Source organism: Poromitra crassiceps (assembly GCF_964638095.1).
Source record: "Poromitra crassiceps genome assembly, chromosome: 15".
Classification (NCBI taxonomy): Eukaryota; Metazoa; Chordata; class Actinopteri; order Beryciformes; family Melamphaidae; genus Poromitra; species Poromitra crassiceps.
The window spans coordinates 13,226,956-13,239,455 of record NC_139634.1 but is presented as its reverse complement, the minus strand read 5'-3'; the positions used below and the strand labels follow the sequence as shown (position 1 = coordinate 13,239,455).

At 44.0% G+C, this 12,500-nt stretch overlaps 1 protein-coding gene across 1 annotated transcript in view; it reads right to left on the bottom strand.

Moving 5' to 3' along the window:
• Positions 1-11,202, bottom strand: part of cxcl14 (chemokine (C-X-C motif) ligand 14) — a 12,758-nt gene extending 1,556 nt beyond the window's left edge. The window contains exons 1-4 of the mRNA XM_083651322.1: positions 10,806-11,202; positions 7,613-7,718; positions 1,907-2,020; positions 1-370 (exon numbers count right to left, since the gene is read on the bottom strand). The exon at positions 1-370 is cut by the window's left edge and continues 1,556 nt beyond it. Coding sequence (XP_083507448.1) covers positions 355-370; positions 1,907-2,020; positions 7,613-7,718; positions 10,806-10,869 — 300 coding nt within the window. The 5' untranslated portion in view covers positions 10,870-11,202 and the 3' untranslated portion in view covers positions 1-354. The remainder of the gene's footprint in view (positions 371-1,906; positions 2,021-7,612; positions 7,719-10,805) is intronic.
• Positions 11,203-12,500: the final 1,298 nt, after the last annotated feature.

Here is a 12,500-nt window from a genome sequence, read left to right as displayed (position 1 = left end):
TGAAAGAAGCATAAAGACCATAGTAAACTGCAAAATCCCTTTAAACTTAAACTGAACAAACCTACAACTGCTTCACCACAGAGACAGAGACTGTGGCGTCACTATTTCACTACAGCTGTAAAGACTGGAGCTGTGAGTGACAATAACTAGCTTGATGGTCGTCTAAAAAAAAGAAGCAGACAACCAGCTTATATGAACTATAGATAATGTGCTTGATAGATCTGGGGCAGAAGAGGAAGAAGTACTGTTTGATTGTAGATGACATCTTGTACTTCACAGAGAACAGTTCGGGTGGTATTGTCGGTTTTTGTTTTTTTGTCTTGCTTGATCCTCATGTGCTGGGTAGCCCAGGTTTTAGGCTTCGTACACCCTGTGGAAGAAAGTACAGGAGTGTTAATCCCTCTGTAATAAAACATTTGGAAACAGTCATGTCTTTGGTGGAGTTTTTGTGTTATACCTTTCTGTGAACAGCCTACACTCCTATTCCCTCATCCTGTCCTGGCTTTTTCTACACTCCTATTCCCTCATCCTGTCCTGGCTTTTTCTGGGGGTAAATAATAGAGATCAAAGGTTTCTTGTATTTCATTTGGGGGCCTTGTTGCTATAAATCAGAGGTTTTCAAAGTGGGAGGCCGGCCTCCCCAAGGGGGCGCCAAACCATTTCAGGGGAGACTCAGTGACTGGAAGTAATTTTTTAAATGTATTTAATATTAGTTCATTAGTATAAAACCACATAGAATAGTGTAAATGTATGTGGTTTGGTTAAAGAGATGGCTCAGAGATACAGTAGTTTTGGAGATTTGTGTATGTATGTATGTATGTATGTATGTATGTATTTATTTAGTTATTTATGTATGCATGTATGTATGTATGTATTTATTTATTTATTTATTTATTTATTTATTTATTTATGTATTTATGTATTTATGTATTTATGTATTTATATAATTATTTATTTATTGTCTAGGCATCCAAGAATTTAGTGACACTAGGTAGGTGTGCTTTCATGTTTGTTACTGTATTGTGTGTGATGCAATGCCCCCTGCTGGTCAGACTGGACACCAGTTACCACTGTTTATTATTGCAAATTTGTCATAAACAGAGCTAGAGGCAACAGGTTACTTTAATGTTACTTTGTAAACTGTTACTTTGAAATGTAAAAAAGGGTGGTAAAGGATATGGACAAAGACAATACATAAAGAGAGTGTGCATGAATTATGAGCCTTTTAGCTCTGTGCATTATTGCATGCCTGGGTCCATTATCATTCAATAATTATGGTTTCTGCTATCTGTACAATGGATAATAATGGTTCGCTTGTTTTGCACAGTGCATGCCAACTTGAATGCCCTCCCTAGTCATGAATATTCATGAGAATACACCAAGGAAACTCATTCACTCCTTCAGTCCTAGCAGACATAGCGTGCGTCGCCACCAGGCGCCATGAAGTCAGACATTTTCTCTCTCACTGTCTTGGATACTCTCTTGTTCATGTGCATTCAGTCCCAGCCAAAACACCCCGGTTTAATAAACTTTTAGAGTACAGTAAAGTTTCGTTAAAAATGTTGTAATCTGAAATTCATCACACAATATTTGAAAAACAAACAATTCCGTTCTCAAGAAATGAACTATTTTGTAAGCAAATGGATGACTCCTATACATCAAACCCATAGTGTGTTTAACTTTCATGCCAGCAGTATTTTTAAATGGTGGATATCTTATCAGACTGATGAAGGCAGTCTGTGCCGAGACACGCGTTGAGTCTAGCCAACTTGATATAAAAGCTTTTTCATTTCAATGGGCCCAGTGCCTACTTCCTTATTCATATGGACAGGAACCCCACCTCCAACCAAATCCAAATCGAAATAGTCGTCCATTTTCTGGTTTTGCTGTGGGCGCGTTGTGTTACCTGTGCTTGTCCTTCCAGATGCGGAACCATTTGACGAGGTTCTTGGTGCTCTGAAGCTTGGGATGGAGACAGTACTCCTGCCCTTTGAACCGAGCCACATTCTCCATGGTCACACTGAGGGGGAGCAGAGACACAAGAGAGTCACAAAATAACAACGACTAAGATCATTTCGATGAAACATTGAAAGGAATTGCTGGTTCACTCCCATTGAAATTCGTAGGACCACCAAACGCGCAACGAGTTCACCCCTGTCCAAACGTGCAACGAGTTCACCCCTGTCCATTGGCTACAAAACACTTGGATGTGGTAGGATAGAGTACTTTCTCTTTTTTGGAGCTGAAAGTCGATGGCGTTGTTGTTAAGTCACTCTGTGTTTGGTGAGCCTACGAACGTCCCATTCCTAGACTGACATGGCCCACGGGGGTGAGCAGATAATGATCGGATTTTCATTTTGGCTTGAAGTATTCCTCCTTTGAAGCCAAACCGTCTAAATGCCAATCAGAGTCATTTATAGAGTGTGGCCTCCGTCACATTGCCATGGTGAAATAGCGTTCCAGTCAAAAGATGGCCTTGCACAGGATCGCCAGTCACTTTAGCAGTTGGCCCTGGAGCAATAATATTGTGAAGCTGCCACTGAAAAGTGCAACGTCCAAAGCTCTTTGAATCAGCGGGTCAATGGGCTCTGCCTGTAAGCATGTGAAGTAAGCCGCATCAAGACGTCTCTGGTGGAGACAGTCTGCCTGCATGTGGCGTATTCAGGCCAAGCAAGAGAGATGTGGGAAAAACAGCAGCCACACCATGGGGCCTGGCCATCCAGCGAGAGCCTCAATGGCTCGCCAGAAACATGAATGTTAAATGAGTTGACTAGACGAGAAAAGACTTGACTCGCCCCAAAAAAGATGCATTCAGTGCCGGTTAGTGCATCGGATGAAAGAGTGTTGTGTCCATTTTCCTGCAGTCCATTCAGTTGTCAGCTTGTTTGAGTCTTGAGAGTTTAGCCGGACACTTCTGCAGTCTTTGTGATGCAAGAATTGTGCTCTAAGTGTGTGTGTTTGAGAGAAAGAGAACATGAAAATGAGTGTGTGTGTGTGTGGGGGGGGGGTGCATGTGCACGTGTGTGTGTGTGTGTGTGTGTGTGTGTGTGTGTGTGTGTGTGTGTGCATGCACGCCCGTGCAACCCAATCGCCAGGATGAAATGTCAGCATTATACGTTTCTATAATCCATGGAAATGTAAAATATGAACATTTCAGTCATCCAGCACAGACACCGGCTCTTCCTGGTTCCCGACCCAGCACAGACACCGGCTCTTCCTGGTTCCCGACCCAGCACAGACACCGGCTCTTCCTGGTTCCCGACCCAGCACAGACACCGGCTCTTCCTGGTTACTGACCCAGCACAGACACCGGCTCATCCTGGTTACTGACCCAGCACAGACACCGGCTCTTCCTGGTTACTGACCCAGCACAGACACCGGCTCATCCTGGTTACTGACCCAGCACAGACACCGGCTCTTCCTGGTTACTGACCCAGCACAGACACCGGCTCTTCCTGGTTACCGACCCAGCACAGACACCGGCACTTCCTGGTTACCGACCCGGCCTGGTGCAGTGAGGCCCAGACCGGCGTGACCACCGACTTGGTCCGGTAGCGAGCCTCAGCTACCAGCCCGGTTTGGTAATGTGTCGTGGGAGCCACGGCTCGAAGTTTAGGCAAGTAAAATATCTTTGTTATGTTTAGGCAACAAAAGCAACTTGGTTGGGGTTATGGTTTGGGTCGGGATTCGGACCCGCTCTCTCACGATGAGAAAGTTACAAATCGGGAACACCACTATGACATATATACCATTAATACTCACATATAAACATGAAATGCTCTGTATTTTTGTTCAGAAAAGTTCATATTACATTTCAGTGGATTCCAGAAACTCGTGGCCTCATGTCTGCAAGAGTATAATAAATAACACCCTGAATAATAATAATAACGCACCCTGAATGTTTACCCATATTAGATGCTCGGCAAGGGTGACATTTAATCTAATTAGTGTGTCAAATTGAGCTTTAGTTTCTTCTCATTATCATTCACCTGGGCACTGATGCACAGCCACAGGCTGTAGCAGCTAATCTAGTTAGCGAGCATTATGTAAGGACAGGGAGAGAGAGACAGAGAGAGATGAGAGAGAGAGAGAGAGTAATGGGCAAGGAGGAGGAGACGAAAGCAGCTAGTGGGTGAAAGAGAGAGAGGCTCCTAGTGTGTGTGTGTGTGTGTGTGTGTGTGTGTGTGTGTGTGTGTGTGTGTGTGTGTGTGTGTGTGTGTGCCAGTGGCCCCTCAGAATGCTAACACTGTGCGCCATAAGCCAAACGGCCACAACAAAGGCCAGAGGGGCTCTCTCTCTCTCTCTCTCTCATTTCTCTCCCGTTCTCTTTCTCTGCTTCCTGGAGCCTGCTGAGCTGCTGAGGCTCATTTCTCACTGCAGGGGACCAGTGGCTGGTGGCCACCAGCTCATGCTAATACACTGAGCCTTAAATAACGGCTGGTTAGCTCCCTCACACATGTACACCCCCCCCCCACACACACACACACACACACACACACACATGTGCACACGCACCCCCCCCCCCACACACACACACACACACACACACACACGAACAGCTCTTTGAATCAGTACAGACCAAAGCACACACTTGTTGACAGTCTAGAACTTCATTTTGACACAGACTTTTACCCATTCTCAATGTGTTTTATTTTATTTGTCATAAATCACACACACACACACACACACAGACACACACACACGCAGAAAGACAGACAGACAGACAGACACACAGACACACACAGACAGGCAGACAGACAGACATATACACACACACGCAGACAGGCAGACAGACAGACAGACAGACAAGCAGACAGACAGACAGACAGACAGACAGCCAGACAGGCAGATAGACAGGCAGACAGACAGACAGACAGACAGACAGACACACAGACAGACAGGCAGGCAGGCAGGCAGGCAGACAGACACACACACAGACAGACAGGCAGACAGACAGGCAGGCAGACAGACAGACAGACAGCCAGACACACACACGCAGAAAGGCAGACAGCAGACAGGCAGGCAGGCAGGCAGACAGACACACACACACAGTTTTCATGTTTTTTTCTTTGTGTTTTTGCACCTTGACCACTTGAATTTTGCTACATGCGATAATAATGTTTCACTTGAACTTGAACTTGAACTTGAACTTGATGTTTACAGACAGTAGAGGACGAATCAGCGTGACATCACTACAACAAAAAAGTACTTCCGGGGGCCACTGCAGCAGTTAACTAGTATGAACTGAAGCTGAAAAGTTGTGCCAAACAAACGTTAATATCGGGGGGGGGGGGGGGGGGGACTATACTTCACATTGCTTATATTTTGACATTCTGAGTGTAGCTAAAGGGTCCCATGTTTAATACATGTACTGTATATGTAGTGTTAAAATTGTGTGAACTGTCACAGTCAAATTTAGTAAAAAGTATAGCCTGCTAGAATGAGACACACTCAAGGCTGGCTCCATAGGGTCGGGTCGCATTATAAAGGCTGTCAAAAAGTATAAAACATAAACTGTGATTTCTCAAACAGTACAAAAGATAAATTAAAGCTGAATTAAGATGATGGAGTCCTAAAGTTTAAAGTTTAAATGGAGTGTCTAACTTAAAGTATGAAGGAGCAGTTTCCCCCGGAGTCTGTTGAAGCCATTTAGTTTACCAACATCCTGATCCCTCGTATAGTAAACATTCAGTTTGTATTCTTACATGCACACTCCTGTACTCTCGGCACATTTAATCCATATTGTGCATGTGCGCACACATGCCATTTCTTCCTCAATGGCCATTGCAATGACCCAGATTCTGTTTTCTGTGTAATATTCTGATTGTCCAGCAGGTGGCAGCAGAGTTTGTTGTTCCTCATGAAAGGAAGGCGTTTCTTCCCCGAACACAGAAATGACTGCATAGTTAGACAGTGACATAACATTAGCATCTGTTGTACAGTGTGTCCTTTGATAGATTGCTGTGAAAATATAAATGAAATCCACACAGGCATCTCTTTTTCTGGACACCTATTCACAAATTATGAAGTCCTTGAGGCATCCTCTCAGCCTCTGGATTGCCTTTGCCACGGGAGGGTCTGGTGAGACGAAGGAGGAGCACGGCCGGGAGTAACCCACAGAGCCTAGATCCTCCATGCACCGAAGGGCCAATACTGCGGCGTAGCACTAGCTCTATTGCAGCGGATTGGGCGTTCTCGCTTACCCCTCCCACGGGCAACGTTGCAGACAGAGTAGTAAGGCTGATCCGTGAGCGGCTTCTGGGACGCGAGTCGGGGTCTTAATTGGCCTCGGCTGGGTCTACTGGGCGAGGGTGTATGATGTTGACAGACCCGAAACACCTTACGACCCCAGATAACATCACTGATGACGCGTCCCAGCGCATGCGGCAGTAGTGTATTTGAGAATATAATCAAAATAGTACACCATATTTTTCCTTTCCTTTTTCTTTTTGGGTGTATTTCTAGAGTCATGGGCTGATTCAGGTCGATTCAGATCTTTGTAGAAGGGTAAGCCTAGTTATCATCAAGACGGGTCAAATACATGAACATAATTAGCTGTCTGTCTGTTGGGGATTTAATGGGTCAAACGTGGCAGAGAGACTGGATGGAAGGATCGAACAGACAGTCTATCATTCCCACACACAGATAGAACCTGATCGAAACCGCTGATGAGGCTGGTGGTTGGGCTGTTACAAACCCAAAACAAAGAAATCAACTCTCGAAACGTCAGGTGTACATGCAATATTTTCAGACTTTGATCCATGTAAAGGTGTAGAAATGAGGCATTACATGTAATCCAAAATACTATATGTATTTATTGTGTTCTCTCTACACAGGGTCTGAAAAATGAGCTCAATTCTTGTTACATGGTCAAGTAGAAAGCTCTGGAAAGCCTGTTGATTGCTCTGTGATTAAAAGCAACTGTTACGGTTGCGACGCATTTCCCCCTAGGCTTCACTAGGTGCTTCGTTTCTCCCTCCATTCCTTCCAAATAGACAAATCCTAACCACTGATTGCGAGGTATAATTCAATCACCACGACATAATCACATCATAACTCGGCTTAACCGCGCTTAAGCTCCGACGACGGGATGTTTTGATTGCTGCTCTGTAGATGGTTTTGTGGTGTTTTGGAGTGCGCTCAGTCACGGCACATTACAGTTGTATATCTGGGAGGCAGGGCTGCCACGTACCTTGCCTTGGCCCGGGACAAAATGATCCCATAAGGCCCCAACCCTCATCGTCCAATTAAATTAGACAGACAATTAGAGGCCCCCCCCTGGGGCCCTGCCCGGGACAACTGACCCTCTGGCTCTCCCTGTTGACACCCCTGCTGGGAGGCAAGCAGGTACAGAGGCTGCTGAAGTTATGGCCGCGTGCACACACACACACACACACACACACACACACACACACACACACACACACACACACACACACACACACACGGACAAGGAAGAATAAGAAATTGAATGCAGGCCAGTGAGAAAGGACAGAGTTAGTTACAGAGATAGGAGGAAATAAATTTAGAGATGAATGGAGAGAGAGAGAGAGAGAGAGAGAGACAGAGAGAGAGAGAGAGAGAGAGAGAGAGAGATAATTAAATGACTCACAATATCATCTTCTCTTGGCAGAAAGGGTGTTTGGGTTTGATCTCCAGCTTCTGAACATCCTTGTATCGGATCTTCGGTCCTTTTCTGGTGCACCTGCACTTGTAGGCTGTTGACAAATTTACCACACGTGTTAGAGTGACTTTGAGCTGACTCCTTCTGGATCACTAATAACAGTCACATAGTGATCTTTAGTTTGAGCTGACTCCTTCTGGATCACTAATAACAGTCACATAGTGATCTTTAGTTTGAGCTGACTCCTTCTGGATCACTAATAACAGTCACATAGTGATCTTTAGTTTGAGCTGACTCCTTCTGGATCACTAATAACAGTCACAGAGTGATCTTTAGTTTGAGCTGACTCCTTCTGGATCACTAATAACAGTCACATAGTGATCTTTAGTTTGAGCTGACTCATTCAGGATCACTAATAACAGTCACAGTGATCTTTAGTTTGAGCTGACTCATTCTGGATCACTAATAACAGTCACATAGTGATCTTTAGTTTGAGCTGACTCATTCTGGATCACTAATAACAGTCACATAGTGATCTTTAGTTTGAGCTGACTCCTTCTGGATCACTAATAACAGTCACATAGTGATCTTTAGTTTGAGCTGACTCATTCAGGATCACTAATAACAGTCACATAGTGATCTTTAGTTTGAGCTGACTCCTTCTGGATCACTAATAACAGTCACATAGTGATCTTTAGTTTGAGATGACTCCTTCTGGATCACTAATAACAGTCACATAGTGATCTTTAGTTTGAGCTGACTCATTCAGGATCACTAATAACAGTCACATAGTGATCTTTAGTTTGAGCTGACTCATTCTGGATCACTAATAACAGTCACATAGTGATCTTTAGTTTGAGCTGACTCATTCTGGATCACTAATAACAGTCACATAGTGATCTTTAGTTTGAGCTGACTCCTTCTGGATCACTAATAACAGTCACATAGTGATCTTTAGTTTGAGCTGACTCCTTCTGGATCACTAATAACAGTCACATAGTGATATTTAGTTTGAGCTGACTCCTTCTGGATCACTAATAACAGTCACATAGTGATATTTAGTTTGAGCTGACTCATTCTGGATCACTAACAGTCACATAGTGATCTTGTAATGCTGAGGATTTAAAAGGCACGTCAAACTAAGAGAAATGGATGATGTGGGAACTGTGTCACAGATTAAGGTTAGTCTCCCAATCACTCACCAGCTAAGAAACCGATACGGACATTGTCTTGATGGAAAAGTGTGGTTTGACATAAATTGGCTCTCACTGGGTGATTAACTCCCCAATATATTCTCAAATGACACACGGACACGTTGATCACTGTCACAATTCAACGCTGACAGCTCAGTGTCAAAGGTTCAAATAATCACACTCTTCTTCACACACTTTCTACAGGTTCACTCCATTCATCACCTTCCAATACAGTACAGTTTTAAAGTGTTCCATAGGTAGGAATTCATTGCCGTTTTGTTGGTACCTTAAACATGTCGCATATTTCCAAAAGGTTGATTTGTTATATTTTAAACTCCTTTGCATCAACAACTCAAGAGTTGATTTCCTGTTGTATATATAATGCAGCTTGGATGATTTGTGAATTCAAACGGAAGGAATTCAAGTTTGGAAGTGACGTGATGGAGAACCCAGCTTCCAATGTACTGGCACAAATTCACTTTTGTCTGCATTTGCTGTCTTGCTGCTTCCTGAACGCAAATTGTTGACAACATCTAAATACAGATCTACAGTGGCTTATATTGTACAGTATTATCTTCTCTGGCTGGGTCCAGTTTTCTTGCTGTAGTGATGTTTCACTGTTGAGGAAACCAGCTCTGGTGGGTGGGTGGGTGGGTGGGTGTGGGTAGGCCTATGTGTTTCTGATGGGAGGTGGTGACCTAGATAGTCCAAGGCTTCGTTCATCCATCACCTGCTATCTGTCCTCACCTCATTAAATCTGTCAGCGGCAAACACAGCGCTGGCCTGCACAGATAATATACACTATAGAACAAAGGCTTATAAAAGCCAGCGAGACGCGAGGTGAAGCTGCACGATGTCAGCACTCTGTGAGGGGAGTTCATATACCTACAGCAGAGTTATAGTCAACACAGTCTACTGCGAGGGACAGGTGCCCTTGTTAAAGTATAGGTGCCTGTTAACACACGCTATAACTTTTTATAAAACCATGAACACATTGTAAAAGGGGACTTTGGATTCTATCCATGCACAGGATTAATATCCTTTGTGCTCAGTGCTGCTGAATATACCAGAGGGAAAGAGACAGAGTTTAAGAACTGGCTTTCTCTCTTTATGCTCCAAACTATTATGATTCTATCTGTGAACCCACTTCAGCAAAATATGCTTCTCAAAGAGCTGACTAGGCTCATCGCCCCCTCTATTCAAATCTATATTTTCCTAAAGAGTTCACACCTGTATAGATACAAGTTTGTCTCCCACAGCACTCAACGGCATACATTTAGTATAGATTTAAGAGAGATAGGGTGCCCCCCCCTTCAAATCTTTTGTTCACAAAGGATTTCATTTCATCCTCTTCCACTCCTCTCCTCTCCACACCACACATCCCCCCTCTCCAAATGCCCCCATGAATATTGGCTTTTGAATATTTAAGCTACATAATGGCACTACATAAGACTAACAGTCAGAAGGGGAAAGAGGCGTTTAGGAGTTAAAATGGTATTATAGCCTACATATCTACAGATCTCACCATGATATCTACTTAACTAAAACCTATGAAAAGTGCATGCATACAATATGGGTTTGATTGAATATTGAACTGATTGCTGAATGGAAGATGACCAAATTGACAGGCTAATGTGTGCAGCTGCAGCAGGAGGCAAATTGGTGATATCAACAGGAAGTCATCCTTTCTAACAAGTTAAAATAGTTCGAGCATACAGCAAACAATAGCCTAAAAACGAAGGAATTTTTCCTACCCCATACTGGAAGTTGAGTATCTTTGGCACCAACCATATTCAACTCAATTAAGCATTATTCAAACTCTGGATACTGGATATGGAGAATCAGTTTGCACTAGACTGGACTGATGGCTGGTCAAATCTCCTGTCCATGAACACACACTATTAGGCTACATCACCACTATCACCACAACAGTGAAAACACACAAACTTTCAAATCCAAAGTTAAAACAATAATGAAAAGCTGTTTACCTTCTGCGCTCAAGACATATAAGGCCACCACTAACAAAAGTAGCACTACTGTGCACCGATGCATTTCTTCACTAGTAAAAAATAAAAAATAAAAATTAGTTTTTTAAACAAGCTCCTCAAAATCCAACCTCCCAAACGGATTCTCCGAGTACAAAAACACCCTTTATAAAAAATATATTGTCAAAGTGCAAATAATATCCACTTGCAAAGAATGTTAGAATAGAAAAATGAAGGAGCGCTGAGGGGTTTTCTGCCCTTTGGAGTCCTTTTTGGAGCGCTGGTTGTGCAACTCCCTCTGTGCGTCCTGCGCGCTTGGATGAGCCTCAAGTGACTCGTTTAGCTCTCTCTCTCTCTTTCTCTCTCCCCTTTTCTTCCTCTCTCTCTCATGCTGTGGAGAGGCAGGCAGGCGGCAGCTCTTAAAGAGCTGCCCGCTGTCCCCCTCTCATTAATATGCACGGTCAGACAGCGAATCAAACACTTGTAGGCTGCGAGAGAGAAGTGGTGAACATGGGAAGGGAAGGGAAGGGAGGGAGGGAGGGAGAGGGATGGAAAAACACAAAACAGACAGACACGGAGAGAGAGAGAGAGAGAGAGGGAGGGAGGGAGGGATGGGGGAGGGGGGGATTTGTCCGATGGAAACTTTAGACGCTGATGAGCTAACACAAAGTATTCAGTATGGCAGGTACTTAAAGGATAAGTTCTCCCAAAAATGTAAATTCAGTCATTATCTCACCCCCATTTTCCATAAACCATCCATCCATGAAGCATATAAACAACTAAAGTGGATGCGGACCAACTTTCAAACAAGAAAAAGTACAAACAAAAACCAACCAACCAACCAACCAAACAACCAACCAACAATAAAAATCCTCCATACTGCTTGTCTGGCGACTGGCATAATCCAAGTCTCCAGAAGCTCCGAGATGCCAAGTTGACTTGACTTTTCAAGATTTCAGCTAAAATAATGATGTCTTTACATCATTATTTTAGCTGAAATCTTCAGCAAGTCCGAGTTAAGGTTTCTATACAGAGATCACAATCGGTCGGTGTGTCGGTCTGTGTGCCCACAAAATGTTATACGGCTGGCGCGCGAGTGGGGTAAAACCCTATGGTAAAACCCCCTATATATCTCAATGGGCTGACTCACCAAAGGATGGTGCTGTGGCTCTACACTACATGATTGGGGATTCTAGAGCAGGTACATAGACGTCTGTTCAGATGTTTCATTACAGAAAGTGTATGAACCAATGAACAAAATAGTCATAATTCTGCCATTAGGTACTTAACTTGTGACAACTCTCCCACTCTCTGGCCTAGTCTTGTGGTTGGGATCGGAGAGCAGTGTACTCCTTGGGTTTTAAAAGCCTCCGTCGGTGCAGATCTAGCTCGCCTTCAGAAATAGCTCGGGTTAGGCATTTGATTGGCTGTACGTCGGGCACGCGGTGGGATTAACGTGGGCAAAATGTGCCCTTTAGATTAACTAACAACCTAACACTAAGCTACTGATGTTATCAGACATGATAGACGTAAAACAATATGAATCCGAGTTAGGGTTAGGGTTAGGGGTGTTAGGGTTAGGGCTAGGTTTGGGTTAGGGTTACACCCCATTGTGTACCCCGAGCCGAGCACTTCCGGCAGGGCGAGCCGAATCGGTAACCAGAGTAGAATCCGTACCTAACCAACAGACTCCTGCAA